This window comes from Cydia splendana, chromosome 22, assembly GCF_910591565.1.
Source record: "Cydia splendana chromosome 22, ilCydSple1.2, whole genome shotgun sequence".
NCBI classification, from domain to species: domain Eukaryota; kingdom Metazoa; phylum Arthropoda; class Insecta; order Lepidoptera; family Tortricidae; genus Cydia; species Cydia splendana.
Genome location: NC_085981.1, coordinates 11,990,825 through 12,017,490, shown reverse-complemented (window position 1 = coordinate 12,017,490; position 26,666 = coordinate 11,990,825). Strand labels below are relative to the sequence as shown.

The 26,666-nt window shown below is 38.8% G+C and overlaps 2 protein-coding genes across 2 annotated transcripts in view; one reads left to right on the top strand and one right to left on the bottom strand.

Annotated features, from left to right (window-relative positions):
• The window catches only part of LOC134801431 (lysine-specific demethylase 5), a 56,443-nt gene extending 39,766 nt beyond the window's left edge, over positions 1–16,677 (top strand). The window contains exons 24-31 of the mRNA XM_063773986.1: positions 264–406; positions 724–873; positions 1,999–2,084; positions 4,219–4,336; positions 7,422–7,658; positions 8,169–8,286; positions 9,122–9,259; positions 9,790–16,677. Of these exons, the coding sequence (XP_063630056.1) occupies positions 264–406; positions 724–873; positions 1,999–2,084; positions 4,219–4,336; positions 7,422–7,658; positions 8,169–8,286; positions 9,122–9,259; positions 9,790–9,959 (1,160 nt within the window). The 3' untranslated portion in view covers positions 9,960–16,677. The remainder of the gene's footprint in view (positions 1–263; positions 407–723; positions 874–1,998; positions 2,085–4,218; positions 4,337–7,421; positions 7,659–8,168; positions 8,287–9,121; positions 9,260–9,789) is intronic.
• A 4,371-nt stretch (positions 16,678–21,048) lies between these two features.
• Positions 21,049–25,648, bottom strand: LOC134801544 (piggyBac transposable element-derived protein 3-like). The gene is made up of 2 exons (XM_063774140.1): positions 25,412–25,648; positions 21,049–22,459 (listed from the first exon to the last, which is right to left on the bottom strand). Exons 1-2 carry the CDS (start codon positions 25,515–25,517, stop codon positions 21,084–21,086), a joined length of 1,482 nt encoding a protein of 493 aa, XP_063630210.1. The 5' UTR covers positions 25,518–25,648; the 3' UTR covers positions 21,049–21,083.
• Positions 25,649–26,666: the final 1,018 nt, after the last annotated feature.

Here is a 26,666-nt window from a genome sequence, read left to right as displayed (position 1 = left end):
GCCTTCATTTGATATGGCCATTTAAACTTTTAAAAAGTTTGGAACTCGACAAATAATGGAATTTGTATGCAACATTGCAGTCCCAAAATCGAGACGCAATGTTTTTAACTTTTTAATTTTTGACTGACCATAAACTACGCGCTTCGCAACCTATTTTTTAAACGGCAAAGTCGACTTTGCCGTCCATTTTTGAGAAAAAAATATTATTTGTATGCGTTATTTCTTAATTAGGATGTTTCTAATATGTATCCTTTTATTTGCAGCCGCCTGCATAACCGCCGCAAAAGAGGAACGCGCCGAATCCGAAGAGCGAGACCTTCCGTTCCCGACGCCCGAACCGAAGTTCCTGTGTCCCGACTGCACCCGGACTCGTCGCCCGCGCCTCGACCGAATCCTCGCGTTACTGGTTTGTATCTGTCCTTTCCACTCTTATCGCCTGTCACTATGTCCGTCACTTTCGCACTTACGTACTTGTTAGAACGTGACAGGCATGGTGACGAGCGATAAAAATGCAACCGTGCTACGGCCGCTGTACAGTCGACGTCAAAGGTATGTTTACACTTTTGCGCCAAGTATTTACATGATAACGGTTTGGAAATTTAACCTGTTTCCGAGCCTTGCTAACTACTTATTCTTTGTAAGTCTCTTAAGGATTAGTCTCCTCTTAAATGTATTGAAGTTAGTATTCCAATAACTTCTTTAAATTTGAAAATTAATTGACAGGTGTGGCTCCAAAAGCTACAAGTGCGACTAGCAGAGGGAGAAGCACTGCAGTGTGTAACAGAGCGCGCAATGGCGTGGCAGGATGCCGCGCGTGCCGCGCTGGCGCACCCCGCGCTAGCACAACTACCCGTTGAGCGCGACCGCGCGGCTGTGAGTATTGCACGCCACTAGTGGTATTTCGTTCAATTGGCCTGATGACAGTTACAAAGAATCATGGAAATAATGGTTTCAAAGAAACATATATGTTAATATGATTCTAAAAACAAAATAAATATTGTAACCTTTAAAAATGTGGAAATAAAAAGCTATTTTATTTATTTATTATAATATGAGTCTAAAAAATGGCCCAATCTCAGTTTAAACATTAGTATTATTAATATATTCAATAAAATAAAAGTGCAAAATTCTCCAATCAGCCATTTTGTCTGAAACGCCAATCAGAAGCGAGCTAAGGATTGACGTCATCAATCCATGACGTATTTCTTAGAGCAGCATAGACAACCTCATGGACCATAATCCATACATCCTCACCAAAGAGTTTGGAGGTTCAAAAAAAAAAATTATTTCGCCACTAAACATTTATTACGTCCAAATAATATTACTACACGATGTAAAGTAGATATTTATTTGATATTACATAAATAAAATGCAAAAAAATACGATATTTCACCAAAAAACTTTTTTAATTATTTGGCTGAATGGAACTATCATTGCCATGTTGGCTGTCGTAACCAGAAAAACTTAAAAATTGAAAAGAAAAACCGTCGCTCAGTGATTTTCACTCAGAATTTACATGTATCTAAATATTCATCTTAAATTGCAACCGTGTGAGAGTTTTTGTATAAAATGAGTTATTGTGATTAATGTTTGTAATGTAATGTATTTATCATCCCTAATCGTAATATATGGTGCTAAATTAACAATATCATATTCGGATTCAAGGAAAAATACGTAACTGTAAGTATGTAAACAATGTCTATCACCCTTCCACCAACTAATTAATGACGTCACAAATGGATTGCGAGGCGTTTTCGCGCGAGGTTTAAACTAGCTATAAAAAAATGCAATTATTTATGTTAAATCTTATGAGTATAGCTGAAATATTGTGTTTTTCGGAACCAATACAAGTGTACCGACAATATTAAAAGGGATTTCAAAATTTGTCATCAGGCCAATTATTCGGATGCGCTCGGCTTACAACCACTCCGAAAAATCACTAAAGCAGTCTGGGGATCGTTTCTGTTGATGATTATTTAACTATTATTTTGATTGCAGGCGAATCGGGAAAAATCTGACAAACTCAACGCAGAATTGAAGAAAGCGACCGGCCGGGCGCATGACCACTCATCACAGAACGCAAGGTACAATCAAATCGTCGTCAAATCTACTAATGCAGTGTTTATTTTGCTGCACTGTGACTATGCACGACAGGCGCTCGGTATTCCGGCGCATCGAATAATCTGGTAATTAGCAACTTAGGTGACCCTCTCTATAATCCGGCAGTTTACACAGTCGAGTGCTGGATTATATATTATTGCAGTTGCATATATGTGACGTCCCACGGGTAAAGGTACCTTATGGGGGTTGGCGCTTACGCTATTATTAACGCCGCTCCAATATTATTGCGGTGCCATGCGACGTAAGCGCCGGCCGCCATAAGGTACCTTTTTCCATGTAACGTCACATATGTTCGTGTTATTTCGATTTCTATTTTCTATATAAAGCTTTTATTTAATAATAATAATATTGCTTTAACCCAGTTTCATTGTCCACCCATCCATCATGTCTGTTGTCGCGCCTGTGAACGGGTTCCAGCAGGCGTTCTACATCACATTAAAGCTCTCCAAGGGGCCTCTACGTGTTGGATTTAGAGATGGGTCGCGGGTATTTACCCAATTTACCCACCCAGGTAAATACCCGGTAAATACCCATCTACCCGGTATTTACCCGTATCCACCCAAATGGACGGGTAGATTCATTTCTTGTTGCACATGTCGATTTGTGTTAAAGTGGAGATATAAACCGAGTTAATGGCTGTAATTATTGTGTGTCATTTAAAATGAAATTGTTTAGTTGCAGTTGCAGTTGTAACTAAGGATTTTTTAGTACAATTTTGATAAATATTAATAAACCGCCGTCATAAGAGTATTTTTTTAGACTTGAGTAAATTATCGTACTTATACGTTGATAATACACATTCCAACTTCGGTCGGCGGGGGGTGTGGTTGGGGGGAGGGGGGCAAAAGTGAACTTTTTCATATTTCTTGGAATCTGTCATTAACCCCTGGAACGCCGAACCGACAAACGTACTTGTACCCGTCAGATGCCTAGTGCCGGATCCGTCCCATCCCCCTCAAATGCCGGATAGGCTCGCGTATGTGCACCCGTCAACTGCCGCGATAAAAAAAAAGTGCTATAGTGCAAATGATATAAAACTCTATTTGCAAGTGTTTAGATCTCAAAATTGTAAAAATATAATACAATAAATTTGGTGACTGATAAGGCACAAGGCAGTTGAGACAGTTTGTACAGATCTGGGACTAGGCAGTTGACGGGTACAAAAATTGAAGACCCTCCGGCAGTTGACAGGACTGGTACGGATATGGCACTAGGCGTCCCAAGGGTTAATATCGAAAAGTGTTGTATGTACAAACTAAAGTAGACATAATTTTCTACAAAAAAGATTATATATATTTTTGTCCTAAAACTAACTGTGTTTGACTTATAAGCTTCACAAGTTGGGATACTGCACAATTTTTTTTTATTATCATTCATAAGTATTCTTTATTTTCATCTTTCTAATGTATATTAAAAGCATTTTAAAACATTTCCGGAAGCCAGGGAATGATTTTACACGATTTTTATAATTGGACTGATATGTTAAAATTGAACTTCACCTCATAGCAACCTTTTCGTAATTAGTTTGAACATACATTTTATGTAACATTATAAAAAAATACTTAAATTAATCTTATTTATACTCACATACCATTAAACACATCAAATTTAGAAGAAAAACGAAAATACCCGCGTATTTACCCGCGGGTAGGTAAATATCGGGTATTTACCGGGTAAATACCCGCTCTCGGGTATTTACCCGGGTAGTTACCCATCTCTAGTTGGATTTATACCTCCACGCAACCCTATTAAAAGACCGGCATTTATAGGCCCGTGAAATCCAAGGAGATACAAATAATAATATTGCTTTATATGTACTAAGGGTTAATTAGAGAGGAGCGGCTAGTGTATCTCTCGAGCGAGATACTGTGTGCTACCAGGCGTAGCTCACTGCGCGATTTCGTCGCTTTGCTACAGGTAGCTAAAAGTACATCCGTTCCTCCCCGATTTTGGTGGCTAGCCATAAGCCGCGCGTGGCTCTGTCGCCACCTGTCCTGATCGTAACAGACGCGTTTTGTTGAGTGAGTCTTTTGTACCTAGTACTATTATTTTTTCTGTGGTGCTGCCTACAGACTGTGATACGTATGATTGTCGCAGGTCGTCAGCGAGCGTGGAGCACGCGTACAGCGCGACGCCGCGCTCGCCGGGCGCGCGTCTGGCGCCAGGGCTCTTGCAGAAACTGGAGGACTTGATGCTGGAAGGAGATTTGCTAGAGGTAAGCATACTAATATTGTCTCAAGTTTCAGACGTGCGTGGAAACATTGTCATTTGTAATAGAAGGCAGCGAAATATCGTGTGTGTTTAAGAAAAGCGCGCAGGCGATGCATTTTTGTAGAATTGACCGTGCGGCGTCGTGTTTGTTGGAGTTGTAGGTTATTGGTTGTATTGCCATTCATTTTTAGGGTTCCGTACCTCAAAAGGAAAAAACGGAACCCTTATAGGATCACTCGTGCGTCTGTCTGTCTGTCTGTCTGTCTGTCTGTCTGTCCGTCTGTCACAGCCGATTTTCTCCGGAACTACTGGACCAATCAAGTTGAAATTTGGTACACATATGTAAGTTTGTGACCCGAATACGGACATGTAACGTAAACAAATGAATTTTAAACATGGGGGCCACTTTTGGGGGGTAAATAAAAAAATGAAAAAAAAATTTTTTTCAAACTATATCATGTTACATATCAAATGAAAGAGCTTATTGTAAGGATTTCATATAATTTTTTTTTATAATTTTCGAATCAACAGTTTAGAAGTTATTCAAGAAAATAGGAAAAAAATGACCATTCCCCCCCCCTTATCTCCGAAACTACTAGGTCTAAAATTTTGAAAAAAATACATATAATAGGTCTATACCTATAGATGACAGGAAAACCTATTAGAAATGTACAGTCAAGCGTGAGTCGGACTTAATTACAGTTTTTAATCCGACCCCTACGGATTTTTTAAAGAGATTTCACTCACGTTTCACATAAAAAATACATTGTTAACAGTGCCGGATTACTTAGAGTAGTAGTCAGTATAATCATTTTAAATATTTAACGGTCTTACCTACTTACGAGTAATTGTAAGGTCAAATTAAAAATAATGTTTAAAAGAAATGTTAAATTGAGAGCTAGCTTAAAGTTTTTTGTACTCGTCGACTTTAATGGTTGAATTAATAAAGACTTTGTAACCAATAAGCAAAACAAGCACGTGTTTAGGGCACCACGTTCAGGAGGGGCACCAAAATGCCAGGTTGAAAAAGGTGAACGAATTTTAAAATTAGGGACAGACACATCGTTTTTACCACACGATTTTTTTTAGCTGTCCAAAAGCTAATTTGCAAAAATAATGGCGCGTAATTCTTTGGGAAACAATCGGTAGCAGTAGAAGAGTCGTGATTACATGCATAGATTCGATTTCAACCCACTCTTTTGCGGTTCGGCGTTAGGTCTTATGCGAGGCCTTCTGCCTTAATTACACTTGGGCGTGGATCCAAATCCAAGCTTTCCTCTTTCGCAGCTAGGCCTACTGCCTTTCTCACACTTCGCCAATTCAATTCCAAGCTCTGCTTTCTTGCATATTTTATGCATGAAAACAACCTCGAATATCGAAGCCTATTAAGAAATATCGAGCCCTATGCGAAGCTAAGCTGATAGAAAACTGTCCCATTCCTTCTCTGTATGAAATCCTGGATTCGCGCCTGGTTGGGACTAAAAGTAAAATTGCGTTTGTATATCGAAAAATTTTCGCGCTCGCTTCGCTCGCGTTTTCAATAACTTTATAAGGTATGATAAAGGTGACATTCGGGTGGCGACTGCAGCAACATTACTCTGTTGCAACGTTACTGCTGCAGTACTGTCAACTTCCGTGATAAAATGATGTGACTGATTTCCATACTAAAAGTAAAAATTTACAACTGTCTATCATATTGCGTTTTTATATCGAAAAATTTCCGCGCTCGCTTCGCTCGCGTTTCTATTACTTTCTAAGCTATGATAAAGGTGACATTCGGGTGGCGACTGCAACAGCATTAGGTACTCTGTTGCAACATTACTGCTGCGGCACTGTCAATTTTCGTGATAAAATGATGTGACTGATTTCCATTCTCAGCTGTAACGCGGCAATGAACTTCTCTCAATTTACCAAAAAATCAATGTAATCTTGATGACCCGAGGGAGAGGGGGCACCTAGAAATCCTTAGGGCATCAACATATCTTAGTCCGGCACTGATTGTTAAAAATTGTGTAATATACGGAACCCTTGGAACGCGAGTCCGACTCGCACTTGGCCGGTTTTCTGTTTTAGTAGAAAAGCGCTAAGGTGGAGTGGGACTTTTTCGACTGCGGGATAATTTCAACTACTCGAAATATCTTCTATGTTTTACAATATTAACTAGAGTCTCACAACACACACAACACATTTTTTTCGCTACCTGGACATTATATGTCACTCTAGGTAATATTGTAAAACATGGAAGATATTTCGATTAGTTGAAATTATCCCGTGGTCAAAATTGTCCCGCTGCACCTTGTACATATTTTGACTGAATATCTCTTTGTTTGATTTCTTATAAAGTTAGATTCTGTTCGGAAAGAGAAGAGTCTTGGAATGTATTGGGTCTTATACATTTCTCGGCTCTTCTCTTTCCGTACAGACTAAGAGTTTTTAGTAATTTGTATGAAATTCGTTTTTGCTTTTAATTTTTGTAATACTCAATATATTGGATAAAGTCGAACGAAAGGGCATTAGCTACTGTCAATACGCATCCAATTGTGTAAAATTATTTTCACCACACCAACCCGAAGCAAATATTAAATGTAAAATATCAAACAAAATCAAAACCAAATCAAATCCAAATGAATGTTATTAAATATTTATCATCCAAAATCATCATTTAAAAGTTAATTCTACCAGCAAACGTAAGAAAACAACTCAAAATTTGCATTTCATTACTTTGCCTCACATGTGAATAAAATGCAACTTTGCTATCAGTTTTTGAAGTGCAAAGTAAGCCTTTCCGAGCTGGTGTGGTGAAAAATTATTTTTTGTCAAATCGACATAGAGGAAGGAAAATGTAGAGTACATTTGTACGGAGAACTGCTTATCCACTGTTTTTTTTATGTAGCAGCTAGGCTACTAAATTGTTTACCATCGTCCTGTAAAAACACGTTTTTTCTGAAGATTCGCAGGTATAGACGTATTTTTTTTCCGTCACACGAACGAATGTGAAAAATAATCATCGACTTGAAATCGATATAAAATGCATTCGGAACGGGACGGGTCACAGAATGCACCTTAATAGAATGTGGTACGTCGGACAGGTCCAACTAGAGGAGCAGGTTCAAGTGTGGAGCGCGGTGTGTGCGGCGCGCGGCTTGTGCGGGCGCCGGGTCGCGCGGGTGCTGGACGCCGGGCGCCGCAAGCGCGCCGCGCGCGCGCCCGCCCGGCCGCACGCGCAGCTCAAGCGCGCCCGAGCGCCCCCGCCCCCGCCCCCGCGCGGCGGCAAGCCGGCCAAGCGCGGCGCAGCCACCACCACCAACTATCTCAATAGGAAACAGGTAACCTTTGCTCCTAGGGAAAGACTTAACACGCGCGCCCCTGTCTTACGATCGCACGCGCAAACAAAATGCGCATGTACGCATCTACACGAGGTGTATCGAAGCGCTAGCGCCGGTGCGAGTGAGACTATCGATAAAATAATACCTCGGTAAAACAAACGGGGCAATTAAGTTATCATCTAAATATCTGGTAAATAAAAACAATAGTTATTTGTTTTACAACAAGGCAAAATTGTTGTTTAACCTCTCGTGCTAATGTTAATACCCAAGCAAAGGAAAGATTCCAAAATTGATCCACGAACGCATTTGGTTTTAAAAATGGAATCTTGAGCGTTGCGAGGGTTATGCCTAAGCTTATGCCTTGATTAAACAAATTTTGCCAAATTTTAACATATAAAATACCAACTCAAAATTTACATTTGATTACTTTTGCAAAAAAAAAAAACGAACGAATGAATAAAAAGTGACTAAGTATGATAAACAATTAATTAGTAACTGATTTGTCCGCAGGGAATTTCATCCGGCTCGGGCCTTATGATGCGCAAACACTACATGGCGCGGCAGGAGCGCCGCAAGAACGCCGCGCGGGGCAAGCTCGCGCGGCATCCCAGGATGGGACAACGCTCAGGTACAATCTACTATCTCCTTTATAGCCACCCCACACTAGCGTCTCCCGAGCGTCGGCGTCTAGTCAACTCTGTGGCTGCTGCTCGACGCAACGTTGGCGCTACTGCGCAGCGACGCCATTTTCCTTAGCGCTGACTAAACGGCGACGCTCAATGTTTGTTTTATATGAGATCCACAATGACGGTTTTGCCTTGTAACCCCGGACCGCAAGATGATTTTGCTTCACTTCTATGCTCCATCACTCAAAAAGATGGCTCCATACCTTTGGCCTATCCTCGAGTAGATGGTGATACTTTTTGACATTTAACAAATTTAACACAATATCAGTGAAAAAATAAGGATCGAAGTCAAATGGCGTTCTAAAAGTATTAATCATTTGTGTCGAAAGATGGCAGTAAATGTACTGACTATATAATTTACTTTGACAATATTCCTCTATTTCAATAGGGAATATTACGTAAAACTCTGCGTAGGGGGCGCCACTACCACAATCCATCACAGATATTGGATATTTGAACAAAATCGAAATTTCGTTATCTAACCTCTCTATCACACTTGCATCATCATCATCATCTTGCATATTCGAGCGATAAAGAGGCAGATAACTAAATCTCGACTTTCGCGTTTCCCGGTAGGCCCTTGTTAACAATCCGCCTTGATACATCAATGTCATATTTTATTGTCTGTGAAAACTTGTCATAAAACAGTTAAAGGCATAGTATGTATAAGTTACTTTATGGTTTACTAGCTAGCTTAGTGCTGCACTCTGGCGGCAGAACATTGCAGTAATACCCCCTATTCTCTTTGCTATAATAACCAAGCAACGTTTTGACCAGCAGCACAAACCCGCGAGACGGGCGCGCGGCGCGCCGCCGCCGCCGCCGGCGCGACCGCCGAGGCCAGCAGCAGCGGCTCCTCCTCCGGCGACGACGACGACGAGCAGTGCGCCGCCTTCAACTGCCGCCGACCCACCGGTATGTACAGTCAGCAGCAGAAGTTGCTAAGCGGGCGAGGTGTTCAAATACTTCAAATTTACCTTGACACGCTCAGATTCTCTTAACAATAAAGTCGCGTCAAGATCATTTTGAACACCTGGCCCGCTTAGCAACTATTGCTGCTGACTGTACCATCGCCCACCCTGTTAACTGTCCGTCGGTGGATCTAATTACAAAAGGCATAAGATCCACCGATGGACAGTTGTGTCGCTAACTTCAAACTTGGATAAATCCATTCGACGAAAAATGTATAACTCAACAATTTACAACTTATATTACAAGCAGAAGGTATTTAAAATAAGAGCTCCGGTTACAATAATGGCTGAAATTTGTTCAGCATTAGACTTTTCGTTCGTCGCAACACTCGACATCTAGTGAGCCGCATGGGGCATACATTGTATGTATATACCTTGCACGTGTCATGAGACGCACGTAGAGTTGATAGAATCTAAAATAAACTGGGCTATTGGATGAAAGCGATGAACTTTATCTTCATATTCCCCCCACAGGCAAAGTGGACTGGGTGCAATGCGACGGTGACTGCGACCAATGGTTCCACATGCACTGCGTGGGGCTCCAGCGCGCCGCCCTACGCGACGACGACGAGTACATATGCGGCGCCTGCGCCGCGCGCCAGCTCGGCAAGCCGCGCAAGGCCAAAGGCAACGACGAGCGGTAAACACCCCGGGACAGACACACGAGTGAAAACGGTTACAAAGATTTTTTAAATTTTCGGAAAGGTCTAAAGTCAATCCTTAGTCAATGTGACGATAACGTAAAATTATACAGAATCTTGTAAACGGTTACAAATTATACTTCGGTAGATTTTTTCTGCGATTTGCTCGAACGCGTTTTTTATAAAATCATTAAATTAGAAAAGTCACAAGGGTAGATTTGTGTAACCTTTCAGAAACTTGATGATTTTCTAAAAAAATGTCACTTTCGGGCAAATATTAGAGCATTTAAGAACCGCAGTCGCCTTTAAGAGCTTACCCCTCTGCCGAAGACCTTGCATTGCACAATTCTGCAAACTTTTGTATGGATTGACGTTTATCTGACATGGCTATTTGTACGTTACGTCCAATAGGCAAATAGCCATACATTTGACGTGACCCTCCGCCGCAGAAATCGGCAGACTGTTTTGTACAGAAAATTACAGCTAAGGCGTCTCCAGTTACTAAATGCTCTAAGGGGCAAATTAAATTTAGTATAATTTTACGCTGATGTGTAATCGTTTTGTATTGTGTCTTGTTGGGCACAAATGTCATGATTATATAAAGAAATGAATGTTGATTGCGCTGCTAAAACTATTAGGTTTTCTGATTTAAATATTAGATTAAAATTGACAATCGTGACATTTTATGACAGAACGATTGTCGGTTAACAAACTGTGTGGCGCAATCAATATTTAAAGTGTTATGAAAAGACTGTCATAATATTAGAATACGCGAATTTTCATCATTTTAGCGTAATCGTATAGTTTAAATTTTAACTGTTGCAAAAATGCCAATTTATGAAGAAACCAAACTATAGCGTCAATAATTACGTGTGATGTAGTTAAAAACATGAATACTGATTTGACAACCATTTTAATGTGACTATTTAAGAGGGGGCGTAAAGCTAGGAAATTAGAAGGAGATAAGAGATATGGCGCGCCGCGCGAAACTCGCGACACAAGAAATGACTATCGTGCGGGTTGGCTTTTATATCAATTACTCTGAAAATATACTTCAGTTCTGTATCAAATTTTGCTCGTCAGATCCCTCGGTAATATCACTAGCAATGTTATACTAAAATTATAATGCTATGGTATGCAGGGTAACGATCGATGTACAACTAAAATTATTGTTTTTTTCGTGAAGTTTTCTATCAAACAAACTTTTACCTTTTAAGGGCAGACCCTTGAATACATATAGTCTGTTTTCAGTGTGATATTTTCATAGCATTTGCCTTTGAAATAGAGTAAAAATTCAATATAAAAACTAAATTTTTTCCAATAAGCCCCCTCTTAAAAAGAGATATGATGATCTTCTCTGTTACACTATAAACATAATGAAGAGGTCACTGAACCCTAAATAGATGATAAAAACGCAGAAAAAACTTGTTATCTGCTTAAAACTTTGGATTATACACCTCTTGGTTTCAAAATAATCTACACAAAGATTGCCGAAGCCTTTAAGATCATATACAGATATAACTAAATGTAACCTAAATTAATCAAACTAATGCATTATTCGATCTGTCGGTATATAGAATACAACACCTTTTTAAACTGTACCTGTATGTTGAATCAACTTATGTGAAAGTAAAACTTACAGTCGAGATATACGAGAAATTACAAATTATTTATCTTCAATTGCAATGGACTACGTTTATAAATTATTTTTCACATCAACTAATCAGAAAATGGATTTTTCTTCCCTGCTAGGGGGGGATCAAAGTGGCACTTTTATATTCTACGACATTTCATTGCCAGTATAAAATATTAATATAATTAACTATGAACATCGTATGTACAGCCTGGCAAAAAAGAATAGAAATTAAAAAGTGGCAACACTGTTGATTTGATTGCTAAATAATAATATAACAACACTAAGATTTTTTGATTTTCCTCATAGTTGATGTGAAAATCAGTATGTGTCACACGGTATCAAAATTATTTCGTCTTGGGCGTTAACACTTGAATCCCTCATTACGCTCAGGATTCTACTTTAGAATTCCTCACTACGTGCGGGACTCTATTGTACAATCCATCGCTTCATTCAGGATTCAATATACGCCCTTGACGGAAATATATAATTTTGATCCCTTGTAACACAAACTACTATATAAATTTACATTGGATTGTGAGTATATAAAATACTTTTCCCCCCGGAATGCGCCAAGGAATTTTAGACCGTATCCCGACGGTGATAAAATAGGTTTTGTGTCAATCTTGTTCAAATAACGAAATATGTGTGAGCTTATTGTCCGTAGAAACGGGGAACGTTACCGGTATTTCTTTTTTTTTTGTATAAATTACCGATGTTCTTTTATTTCACGTAAAGCGATTGGTTAAATATCCAATATTTTTTCTGCAAGTTACAATCATTGTTTACGAGCCGGTTTTTGGTTCGAAACTTTTTTACAAATATAATTTCTTCATAGATTTTATCAATGAGACTCATATAATATTATGAATGACATATTTTAATTGAAACCCTTACTCCGATTTTGCCAAAACCATAATTACGAAGTAAACTATACTTAGAGTCCGTCTAAGCTAACTCTGCACCGAATCGGCAAGCGACAGAGTGTGGTGTCGCCATAATTAAATTCCTACGAAAAAATGATGTTTATAGCGGCGCTGCCACACTTTGTCCCAGCCAAGTCGGTGCAGTTAGCTCAGACGGGCTCAAGACACATCTAATACGGTTCAATATTACCGGTAGCATATCCCCGAGTAGAAAATTCAATATCAACGGTGTTACTTTCGATGTCATAGATATACTGGAACTTATTGGATGTTGTTTATTCGTGTCTAAACGTGCTCCTGTCCGTACTATAAACGGGAAACTAAATCATCTTCATATGACCCCACACTAGCGTCTCCCGAGCGTCGGCGTCCAGTCAACTCTACGGCTGCCGCTCGACGCAACGTTGGCGCAACTGCGCAGCGACGCCGTTTCCCATAGCGCTGACTAGACGCTGACGCTCAAAAGACGTGGTCCTTAATATCAAGTTGCTTAGCAGAGAAACGGTTTTTTATGACCATTTTCTGTATTTAGTACTTGTTACAATGTTGCGGTGTGTTAGACCGGTCATTGTGGCACTCTTTGGGGGAGGCCTATGTCCAGCAGTGGACGTCCTCTGGCTGATATGATGATGATAAGTACTTGTTATCATTTTTCCACATACGGAAGATTGCGGGTCACTTCTGGATGAGATTGGCCCAGGACCGGGATAAGTGGCGTGTGGAAGAGAAGCCTAAAGCTCGGCAGTGGGCGATAAAAGGCTGATATGATGATGATGATCATCATCATCATCATTTTTTTAATTTGTACTGGAACAATGTGAGGTTCATCATATGAAGATGATTTGAATTTCTCTTGTTACTATTTCCTATCCAAGACATTTTGATGTTATATCAATATTCGATGGAAGATCTGATTATAGTGAAATATATCTACTGTTTTTTCTGTCAGTTAACACAGACAGGGCAAGGAGTGTGATTTTATAAAAGGTATGGAAATTGTGACAGAAGTAAGTCATTTTCAGGACAGTCAAGAAACTTTCATGTGTCAAGTTAGTATACCTAAATTTAGTACTGTTCTCAAAATTACTTACTTCTATCGTTTTATTATTAGGACGGACTTAGGGATTTACTAAAACATTATATTAAATTCTAAATACGCCCACTCACGAAGTGCATGCGATAGAGAAAAATTAAAATGAAGTGTAAATATTTTTTTAAGAGTAAAACAATTCTAGACGATTTTTTAAAGGAATTGGTACATTTTTGGAAATTAAAAGAGGTTTGTGCGTGCTTGTAATGTTCGCCCTCGTTGAAGCGGTTTACTGTACTTTGGATTTCACCCGCTAGGGGGCGGTGTGTCGTTTCGATAAAATATACTTGTGTAAAATAAAAAGGCCTAGAAGGTTTGTGCTACACATTTGTGGTTGCCTTTGAGTATATTTCGCTATATTATTGAAAAAGCGACTGAGATAGGGATGTTTTTGGCCTCAGTTTCGGTGTCAAAACTGAAGTCAAAAACATCTCTATCTCAGCTTCAGTGCCTGCGCACTGCACTCCCGCAGCTCGGCCTTCGGCCTCGCGTGCTTAGCCTTCGTCCTCACGTGCTTGGCCTATGGGACAGTTGGAACTAGCTTTCTAGGCCTTATTATTCATATTTTTCTAATTCAGTCCCGACCAGTTATTGTCTCGCGTCTTAGAAACAAATTAACGATTTTCAATTCTATTCCCTACATGGAAAGGTTTAAATTTGATAATCCGTTTCTAAAAGCGTCCTTATAGTGATGCCCTCGCTTCACGCGTCAACACACACACAATCACATACTTTTATATGGATGATGCTCAATTTTAGACTAGCTTTTTTACAACAAGCTTCTGACAAGTCTAACGTTGTTTTTTAGGGTCCGTACCCAAAGTGTAAAAACGGGACCCTATTACTAAGACTCCACTGTCCGTCTGTCTGCCACCAGGCTGTATCTCATGAACCGTGATAACTAGACAGTTGACATTTTCACAGATGATGTATTTCTGTTGTCACTATAACAGCAAATACTAAAAAGTACGGAAACCTCGGTGGGCGAGTCGCACTTGTCCAGTTTTTTATTGTGTTGTATGATTACCAACATACAACATTATTTCTTTGGCACAAATCTAGATAACAGTTTTTGCTTCGATCAATTATTATACTTTTATTTATTAAAACCGTCGTGATTGCCAATAGAATACACAAACAACCCATCTCATCCGAGGTCATTTATCGGTCCGAATCGCTAGACGAGGTCCTATATACGTCGAGGATAAAATGCCTATTTTACTTTTATACACTAGGATGTAAAATCAATTTTAAACAACCTTAACTCATATATAAAGAACGTAGTTACATGAGAAGTACTAATTATTTTTTTTATACTGACTTAGGCCCACTTGCACCGTCCCAATAACCCGGGGTTAACCGGTTAAACCTGGAGTTACAATGGTTACCAGTTCAATTTGATACTGAGTTAACGGTTTAACCGGTTAACCCCGGGTAAGCGAGGTGGTGCAAATGGCGCTTATTGACATAAAGTCAGCGATTTCTTTTAAACCAAGCCAACATCATAGTTTAGATCATACCGTGTTCATGTTGACTCGTGTATCGGCGGCCGCCAGTATTGCTCAATGGATCTTGGATTATGCTCGAAAAGTTGTACAGACGGAGACGTAGTGCATAATTATTTTCCATCGTATTTTCTAGGAAACGTTCGTATTTGTCATGCTACTTCAGTCAGTACTTTTTGTACCGAGACTAACTGAAGTAGCAAAATACGTTCGCCCGTTTCCGTGAAAATACGATGGAAATAGCCCAATCGGTCAGCATGTCGTCTTATGTTTCTGGGCCCACTCAAATTTCGCTCGCGACCCATAATTTGGGAAAGGCTTACTTACTTCCTTACTTACTTAATGGTGCAGCGACCCAAAATGAGTCTTGGCGTCCGACACGATTACACGCCAGTTGTCTCGATCTTGTATCATCTCCCGTCAGTTATCGTTGGGAAATGCTGCTATAACATATTCGGAATCAACACGTAAGAATCTTCAGTCTTTAGACTTTATATTTTACTTTTAGCGGCAATCTTAGAAATCATTGGGCAGTACTGAAAAGGATCGGTCGGTAACACTCGACATACTGAGTTTTAATAACTACGCGTTGTGGTGTATTCATGCGTGTTCGATATTTGGTTTTAATTCCGTGTGAATGTATCGTAAGGGCCACCCCACACTAGCGTCGGCGTCTACTCAATTCTATGGCGGCTGCTGCTCGACGCAACGACGCCAATCTCCATAGCGCTGACTAGACGTCGACGCTTGGAAGACGCTAGTGTGTGATGGCCCTAAGATCTGAGTGAGTACAGGCCAATCCTTTCACGAGGGATACTGTGTTCTTATAGCATAAGGTCGACTTTTCGACGGACGTGTACATAAATGTTACTGTAGTTGATGTATATTAAGGCGATGTTCGCTTAGTTTTAAGAGCTTGCGCCCGCGCGCCTTAACTGAATATAAGCAAATTTTTTTATTACCTATATTTCTTTTTGTTTAATAAATACATTTATTTGACAAACATTTTGATTATTGCGTAACTGAGCAGGCTTTGGTAAATGGACCCCTAATATATAAATATTGTAATTGTTTTCGTGAATGATAAAATGAAAGTATTGTCTGTTCCGATAAGAATAAAAATACCGCCTGAATATGAAACTTGATAAAATATCTGACCAGTACTTTTTGTTTATCATCCATGTATTAATGCTGGTTTTACACATTTGTTATTTTATCTCAGAATATTTAATCATTCACAACTTTTTGATATATCATTGTGATAATCGTAAATCTAAGATACTATCACTGTTAAAATAGTGTCTATTTTACACTAGGTAATAAATTAATAATGTTGATAACTTCGTCAAAAATTGGACAACATTATAAAATTACTTTCGATTTTTAGACAAATTGGCGTAAAAGAAATTAAAGTGCGAATGTGTAAACCCACCATTACATAACAAGCCTAGTCTAATGAAATTCATGGTCCTTTAGACATTTGACCAATATTTTGATTGTGAAGATGAAATTGTCAAACAGATTTGAACCTTGAGGCGTATGAAATAAAGTTTGCGTTGCCCATTGAGTTAGTCTCGTATTAATGTTTTGGATTGTTATTAGTTTAGCACAGCGCGATGTGGATGGTGGCGATGGATAAAATAGTATTTATGAACTTGATATAATTCATTTTTTTTTTATATGATTTAAAATTTGATTTTATTATGAAACTAGACATTAGGGATATAAACATGAAATCTATGACAAGGTAGGAAAGTTAATTTTGACTAAGCAAAACATAACGCAACTAAATAAATAATGTAAACAGAAAAAACAGCATGACCAACTTGAAGCTAAGATAATATCCTCCCGAGTCCCAGAGGCCTTTATAAAAGCGTTATTCCAAAACGTAAATTAACTTTCATTAAATAAGTCAAGGTACCAAATTAAAAAAGGAAACCAAGTACGGCCATGTGTTTCGTTGACACCGCGTCCTTAAGAATAACAGGAGGTACCATATTGTCGATTAGCACGTTTTTTAAAGGCCTTAATATGGTAATTGAACTTTCTCTGCTCGACTTCGCAGTTTCGTACAATGCTTTAACGTGACAATTTAAGGGTACGTATAATGTTCTGCATGTTGACCAAGTAGTTTCATAATTATTGAAAAATACTCTTAAAATCCATCGGCTTACCTTCCACGTCGTCGCACCGGAATGGCTGTTAAAATAAATATAAGTTCATGCCTTTTTACGCAATCGTTGACGATCTACCGACTATTGAGAGTCCGCATCTTAAGCCCGATTTAGACGATGCGAGAACTCGCATGCGAGTTTCATACCATCGCGGGTTTTGATTGGTCGGATGAATTGGACGTAATCCACAGCGCAATGTAACTAAAATCGCATGCGAGTTCGCGCGCCGTCTAAATCAGCCCTTAGTCGAATGAACATAAATTAGATTTCATTTTCTTACATGATCAGAGGGTCAACATCGAAAAATCTAAAAACGCTATCTGCCTCTATCGCTCGAATAATCATGAGCGATAGAGATGCAGGTAACGATTTTCGATGTCGGTAGTAGGCCCTCAAAGCCTATGTATTGACTCGAATGAATGAAAGAAAATATACAAATCTGTAACATGTCGTGTTTTTGTCATCATGGCAGTCACTTTCAACAGGTATGTAAGTTGTGACTGACGCGTGACATGACAAACTATATAATTGCTATTATAAGTACTATCATACATTCGTAGATACATTTTTGGAAATACCAAGGTTGGGCTTTAGTGCGTTCTCCCGATAGTCTATTTATTAACTAGAGGCACATTGAGAAACAGATCAATTTATATCAATATCAGTTTCTGAATGTGCTGTTTTTGTGTCCGAGCTATGTATGGATCTGTATTTGTAGCGTGCTTTTTTACGCCATTTTAGTTAAGCTTCTGGGGATGTATGTAAGACTTGTTTTTCTGACGGTCAATTCTGCGTTAGATAGCTCTATAGAAATGAATTTAAATATAAATAGGCAATGATCACATACATAAGTGTTTTCCGTATTACGTTTTGGCTGATTTATTTCAAGAAAACAACCATATAATAATAACTCATTGACCATATGAAAAAGTCGTTACAACCATATCAAATCTCAAGATTCAACCTTCAAAAAGATTATATAGACTATTTTTATGATCAATAGATTTACAAGTACAATAATAGAAAATACATCTCTGAATGACTATTCTCTAGAAGTATATAATATTTAAAACTTTCGCGTTTTGAACACATATTAACTCACATTTATAGACGGGTCTAACGCGAAAAAAGCTCTACGAGTAGAAGTATGTTAAGTAGGGGGAGGAAGTAGGTTATCTAAGCATTGTAAACGCCGTTTAGGCTGCGTTTCCACAGATATGTGCGAGGATGCGTAGCGAGGGATGTGTTTGTTAAGAACCAATAGAATCACTACACGCTCAGCGACGAAAACAAATTAAGTGATTCTATTCTATATCTCTGGTGGAAACGCAGCCTTATTGCTATTAAAGATGGAGTCGATAATTTATTGAACTTCCAAGATGGTTTTAAAAGAAGTTACTTCCTAAAGAAGTTGTTATTCGATACAATGTTTTGCTGTGAACCATTCTATGGAATTGTTCTTTAAGTGGATTAGCCAACACGAAATACTATAGATTTTACGTTCTACGTTAGGATTGACTGTCAAAAAAACAGTCTAAACCTTATGTTGTACAGTAGTTAAGTGGATGTCGTCTATCGTGCAACTATACTGGCCGGAAGCGCCGCCATATTTGTATTTTAAAGTTTAGTCACCGGCGGCGCCTATAGCTCCCTATGGTTGGACGATAGACTAATATCATGTACCAAATAATATAGAAAATTATAGAAAAATACCTATGTTTTTCATTTCCAGTATAATACGCAAAACTCTGTGTAGGGGGCGCCACTGGTACAAACTGTAAACAAACCGCCTTGATGCACCAATGTCATATTTATTCCTAATAAATAATCTGTGAAAGCTTGTCAATAAACTGTTTAAGGATATTATGTATATAAAGTTACTCTATTATAGTGTACAGTTTGTGCTAGTGCTGCCTCTGGCGGCAGAACATTGCAGTATTACTCCCTATTCAATATGTTCCGAAATAGACACCTACCACGCTAAGTTTGCTCCGACTTGACAGTGACGTAAGACGTGACAAGATTCCGTTTGGCTCTGAGCATATAAGATAAAAAATGTCCAAGAAATACTGATATGTGTTAACTTGTTAAATATTAATGCCATCTACTCGACACTAGGCCAAAGGTATGGTGCAATCTTTTCGAGCGATGGCGTCATAACCTTCAGCCTACTCTCGAGTAAATGGCGTTAATATTAATCCCACCAAAAACATAAATGTAAAAAAGGAGAGCCAAGTTCAATACAAAAATTATGCTTGGCTGTGGGCTTCGCCGCAAAAATAATGGAGATGTAAATGAATGCCAAGTTCTATGCAAAATCCAAATATGTATTTATATTAACAAAATAACGTTATGATACTTATAACAATTGCTGTTATTTAAAAAAAATGTGAGATCTTAAAGTAGGTTCGATTTGACTTGGCCACTTGACTTGGGGGTAGGCACGGTACGATATCGTAGCTACCACGCCACATCAGCTTTGTTTGACCTTAGGAACAATCGTGCCAAGCGGCATCGCCTGAGTCAAAAGTGCATACTCACTGCACTCACTTAGCTTACGAGCTCAATTAAAAAAAAAAACTAAATTTTGAAAGACTTTATCTCGGAAATTATTAAATCTACAGAGACAGTTCTAATCTCGTATAGTAGCAAATTTAGTCTTCTTTAAAAACGTTTAAGGAAGGTACTATCAAAAACTAGTCCTTTAGGGTTACAATCGCCCAAAACTAAACAAAAACCGAAATTTTCGCAGGTTTTTCGATTTTTGACAAAGTTGCGTTCGGCGCTCGAGGTCACCGACTTGGATTATTCATTGGGCCAACATCTTATAAGTCTGCAAAAAATCAGAACTACCGGATTTGACGCAAACGCTAAATGTATAATTTTACTGTATTATCAGTTTGTAAAAATAAAACAAGTATAAATATTAAGAATTGACGTTTATTTGCCAAATGAACTGAAAATTACTCTCTTTTCAAAATTATTATTAGGCCCCTCGCCCACGGCGACTTTTTGTAGCGATGCAGTAGCGATGCTGTCGCGCGTTCGCATAGATACAGTCGCGATGCGGTCGCTAGCTGTGCCCTCGCCCACATAACACTATCCAGTCGCGATACCGTCGCGCTTCTGTCGCGATGCAAACGTGATACCGTCGCGCTTCTGTCGCGATGCAAACGCGATTCAGTAAAGCTTTGTATGTCGTCCGACACGGTCGCGCGTTTGCATCGATACAGTCGCGATGCTGTAGCGCGTTAGTAGCGATGCTGTAGCGCGTTAGTAGCGATGCTGTAGCGCGTTAGTAGCGATGCTGTAGCGCGTTGGCATCGCTTCTGTAGCGCGTTGCAAATGCGACTAGCGATGCTGTCGCGCGTTTACGGAACGCGCGACAGCATCGCTACCGAAAGTCGCCGTGGGCGAGGGGCCTTAAACATTCATAAATCAAACAAAAATAAATCTCTCAAACGCGTACCGCGTGTATTTTTAATTAAACATTTTTACCCAAAAATTGTAATTATAAGAAAAATGTTTCCTTATAACGTATTAGAACTTATTTTTACTATCAAAAAGTTTAAAAACATCAACTTCGTTACTCTTAAGGCGGGATTCCACCAGTGTGCGGCACTGTGCGGCACAAGCATACTCAGTACAAAAATGCTTATGACGCACAGTGCCGCACTGGTGGAATCCCGGCTTTATACTAATAACAGAGGAAAACAGTGTTTCGAATTTTTACCTGTTTTCAAAAACTTAACATCTTATTCCAAATTTTATAACAAAAATAAAACATTGTCGTGAAAAATTAAACTGAATCTGAATCACCACCTGATAGAAGATAACCTATCACAACCTGCCTGAACTTCAGCAACCTTTTAAGCGGAGGCTTCTCCCCGTACCTTTTGTACAAATTGTACGCATTCAGAAACAACATCTGCAATATATGAATCCCCACTCTCTTGTGCCACGCCAATTTCTCCGGCAAATAATAATAGTCGGCCATCATTTCGTCGTGTGTTCTTACGCCATCCCTGTATTTTTTGAATTCCCAAACACATGCTGGCTTTTTAACAGATTTGTTATATTTGTTGACGTGTTCTCGCCATTCGCTGCCGTGCTCTGAAGATATTATTACAACATGGTGACCAACACTCTCTTTCCATATCATAACACTGATACCATCCGGGTTGTATTTAGTAATTTTATCGTCTATATTCATATTCAATTCTTTCTCGATTATTTCTGGTGGGTTTCCTTCTCGTTTGCGTTTCAAGGTGCCAGTTACATGTGTGTTTCGTGCCACTAAGAACTTTGCGAGTCCTAAAGAGTTGTAATCACTGTCCATGAACAAAGAATGTCCGACATCAAGTTTGTCTTCGAGCAAATTTTTCACCGCATCGTTAGCGCGAGTATGTATAAGCTCATCACGCTCACGTTTCGTCATTTCTTCTAACTCATCCTGATCTATGCCTTTGTATATTAATAATTTATGCACAAGACTGTGTTGATCTGTCAATAAATATAAATTTTCATAAAACGGTCCCATAGACTCATCTATGCACAGTATCTTTTCAGGGGTGACCACATTTTTCATCACATTGTTAAAGTAATTGACTATTAAAGACACTTTGGACATTCTGTTTTTTTTCTCAGAGATCTCTTCCGCGAAATTGAGACATTTAAGTATGATCGAAAATCTCTTTTCAGTCATATAATTTTTAGGAAGGTATATGCCTCGATCTTGTTTCCAGAAGTCTGCCGCTACGTTCGTGTTTATAGTTCCGACGTTCAGTAATAATCCTAAAAAGATGCGGAACTCTTTTATTGTCACATCATTCCATTGTCGTATGCGGTTTTCGTTCAGCAGTTTTGTTCCGTGCTGGTTAATATTTTTTACTAGACTTTCAAACAACGGTTTTTGGAACATCAAGTTTAGAAAATCTACTGGGGATTGTGCAATTTCCTTAAGTCCGGGTTGCAATTGGAACATACACACGTTGGCAGTTCGCGCGTCGTCGCTCCACACTTCTGACGAAGCTGTTGAGGCCGAAGACACAGGAGGTGATGGTTCTTCATCATCAGACTCTGATTCACTGTCCCACTCCGGCTCCGAGTCCGTTTCTGAATCGAAGAAGTCGGAGATGTCTGAACCGTCTGACGAATCTAGTTCGGTCCAAGAATCTGAAATAAAAGGAAAATATGCGTCATTAAAATGAATAAGAATAAACACGGTACAGGTATTTTTGGTAGGTGAGAAGAGATCTCTGTTGAGAACAATTGAAAACAGAAGGGGAAATATGTTGGGGCAACTGTTACGGCACTTATAAAAATTATAATTGAATAGAGAAAAAAAAAGGAGACGCAGAGGAAGACCGAGATGTGCGTTTCATGGCCTAGTTAAAGAGAAAGTCAAAACAGTGACATATCACGACCAGGAGCTCAATGCAGTGGCAGAGAAAAGAACGGAATTGTTGGTGTCGGTTACACTACACCAACTACACCAAAAAGATCCAGGCTCTTAAAAATCTTAAAATGATGATGATGATGAAAATGAATGTCACGCTGGGGATAAACAAAAATGAGTTTTTTAATGTGAACTTATGTCATGACCATGACAACTTTGTTATAACTTAGCTTGAATATTACCTCCGACGTTTCGACTACATCTTTAAACTGCGCGAGATGTATATGTCAACTTTAGCCAGTCATTCTACGAGACCACAGGGAAAATGTCATTTCAAAACATCAGAGGTAATGTTCAAGCCAATTTATACGCGAATCCTATTCGCCTATAAATTGGAGAAGCAGAAGTGTCGTGCGTCGACTGAGACAACGCGGCCGGGCCGAGGCAAGTACATACTTATCTTATCATAAGGAGTGGTCCAGTAAAAAAGTAGCTGTGAATTATATGGTATATTTTTTTGCTAATTATGAAGCAGTTTATTTTTTTTTGTAATTTAGTTAATATTATACTATAAAATAAAATAATATCGATAAATATGAGATTGTTTGAGTTTTCTCATTTTTATTGCAATGTACTTTGTAACTTTTTGAACAGTACAATTTGATAATATTTGTTGGCCGTTTTCTATAATGCCACAAATGAAGTTCCACTTTCATAACTTTTTTTATGCTTTTAAGAACATCATCTAACAAATAAGCTATTCCAATAAACTGTAATTTAGCTTGGGTAGTTCGGAAGTCTCTCCAATCCAATCTAATCTATGACAGGTTTTTCTATGGAAGACAAATCTCTGTAAAAATGGCAAATATACAAAAGTAGAAATTCCATGAAACTACCTCAACGTGAAGTCAAATAAAAAAAGTTTTATATAGAACGAAAATTAATTTAATAATGTATTAATTTGCTTATCAAACTTATAGAAAAAACGATGTGTATAAGAAATACCTTATAATTTCCTTCAAAAGACACTGTTCAAAAAGTGTCATGAGCAAGGCTCGGAACCGGTTTTTTCTTCATACAAAAAATACCGGTATTATTACGTTCTTTTTCGTTCTTTGGTTCATTATTCCATTTTTAATGGGACAATCTAATAATACGAAGTTGTTACCTAAATACATGATTCAGTCCTACGTAAAAAGCATAAAATAATAAAAAATATGGCGCTATTTCGGGTTTTCCAAAAAAACCGGTTCCGAGCCTTGGTCATGAGAGATGTAATATAAAACGCGAAAACTCTAATTCACCCTTTTATATTAAATACGACTGTGTTTAATTGTAAAGAATAGTATCATGAACTGCTTACAAATTATTACAAAATAAAATGAAAAATCCACATAATGTGCTGCTACTTTTTTTTTTGGAGCACTCCTTAAATAAGTTTTTGAAATCTTGCTTAAAAAAAGTTTTATCTAGTATTGAGTGAGCACTCAGGCTTATTTGTTTCTCTATCTAATTCAACTTTTAAAATATGACTAAGGGTTGATAAAAAACCCTCCTGACAACTGCGTTTACATTTTGCCAGCATAATATTAACTCTCAAAAATGACAGTAAAAACGTTTTTTAGGCCTACGTACTTTGTGTAGGACGCGGGTCAGGAGGATACAGCGCGCCGTCATGTGGCGCTGAAATCCCTTTGGTCCATTTTCATAACTATGGTTTTCGTAACTGGCTGCCAAAGAAGATTAATTTTTCCTATTTCATAATTAATTATCAAACAAGAATTTACTTTCTGGTTTCGTAATCGAGTTTCGTAACTGGTTATGAAATAAGATTTTTTTTCTGTTTTCGCCTGGATTGGCTACGAAATATGAATTACTTTTCGCTGCTTCGTAATTAGTTATCAAACAAGAATTTATTACTCTTTTAGTAATCGAGTTTCGTTATTAACTTCGATATATTTTTTGGAAGTTAAGTTTCCCTTTTGTTGCCAATTTACCCTGTGAGTGACTGACTGGGTAAATTGACTACAAAAGAGAAGAGAGCAACATCCAGGCTCTTTCTGTACCAATTTTGATTAAAAAAAACTTAGATACAATAAAAGTACCTACATAGATATCCCTACAGTAAATTAGAGAAAATAAAAATACGAATATTGTAAATCATCTACTTTAATTTTCTAGATTTGTATAGAAACAAAAGCTTGTTAAAACAGAGTACCCTTAGTAACAGTAAAATAAAAGAAAAATATGACCTAACTTCCTTTAACAAAAAATTTAATTTTCACTTCGTAATAATTCTTCTTAGTCTAATCTAATACATAAATGGAGCAATAATCTCAACGCAGTGCCCGGTAGTTATTTTGTGTCGTTTTACACGAAAAGGTACTAAGTGTATCACACGAAAATGTCCAATTATGAAAAAAGAAAAAGTAATACGTTTTGATAATTAATTACGAACGAAGAAAAAATACTCGATTACGAAAGCAGAAAGTGAATTCTTGTTTGATAATTAATTATGAAACAGGAAAAATAAATCTTCTTTGGCAGCCAGTTACGAAAACCATAGTTATGAAAACGGACCAAAGGCTGAAATCAACAGAAATGTACCCTCCCTTTTTGTACCGACTGGGAGCGCGAACGATCGTGCGCGGGCGGATTATATTAACACGATTGAATACGAGTCCGTTTGGATTTGATAATCAGAAATACACAAGCGACTTGCGACTTACCATGGCCGTTATGCGGTTCTGCGGGCTTTGGCGCGATCTCGTCTTCGTTTTCGACCTCCTGCGTTTCCTCATTCGAGGGTTCCGCCTTCACACTCGCTGCATCCATTTTTCGAAGTCAGCAAGTTGAAAATTATGTGTAAGTTGATATTATATCAAATAAACAACCAAACTAGCTTTGCTTTGGAAGTTGCGAAAAACTTTGAAATTATTGAATTGTAATGACGTTTTTAATATGACCAGCACAAAACTACAAAATCTACCACTAGTGCAGTCGGACGGATTTACGCCAAGTGTTTGCACGCAGAGCATGTTGAACCTTGCGCTAGATAAGGGCTCCACAAACTACTGAGGGGCTACAGCGAAAACCGATATTCGCAAATTGCGGGGATCTTTCTCTTTTACTCCAATGAAGGCGTAATAAGAGTGACAGAGAAAAATGCCCGCAATTTGCGAACTTCGATTTTCGCGGTTACAGCCCTGGGCTGCTGAGATTTATGAGTGAGTGAGATGGGTTATCTACATCCTTTGTAGGACGCATAGAAGGTAGGATCGTATAGAAGTGGTATACGCGTGCCTCCGTGAGGGACAAAACATACGCAAATGCGACACTGTGATTGGTCAAGTTCATTTGTTGCCCACCAGTATCCATACTAAAAAAAGGTGGGGAACAAATAAAACGTGAGACTGTGACAAGGACAAACAATAATAGCTCTTTCGCTGCTACTCCTACTGAATGATACATAAGACTATCCCGTTCTGTCAGTTACCCCCACCACTCATGCCAGATCCAGGTATATCCTAGAGTCATGGTAGGACGCTTTTTGTTGAAAGGAACCTATCCAACTCTTTGAACCTATATATCTCATAATTTATGAGTCATAGGCTATAAATATAAATGCCGTGTGGTTGCCGGCTTAAGAATAGCCCATAGCCCACTCCGTGCTTATCCATGGATGTCGTAAAAGGCGACTTAAGGAGTAAAATGACAGTCACCTAAGTCAACTAGGGATTCCCAAGGAGGGTTAACGTCAGGCAGGCGGCCGGTTGTAAAAACTCATGCCAAACCCTTTTAGCAGCATGATTATCGGACCAAATGAGATGAGCGACAGGGCTAGGGCGTACCCCGCAGGCGACGCGCAGGGGCAGCACCCGGTTCCTGTGGGAAATGGACAAGGGTTGTCGTACCAGCCCGGGCGGGGGCGACGTAAGAAGCGAGCCCGGGAACGTAAGTATGTGAGATTGAGGTATGCTAGCT

Bases quoted from the DNA above. Each gene is read 5' to 3' on its own strand.
- LOC134801544 (XM_063774140.1), bottom strand. From the start codon at position 25,517: ATGGATGCAGCGAGTGTGAAGGCGGAACCCTCGAATGAGGAAACGCAG. The intron at 22,460-25,411 runs GTAAGTCGCAAG...CTTTTATTTCAG, and splicing joins AGAACCGCATAACGGCCATG to ATTCTTGGACCGAACTAGAT.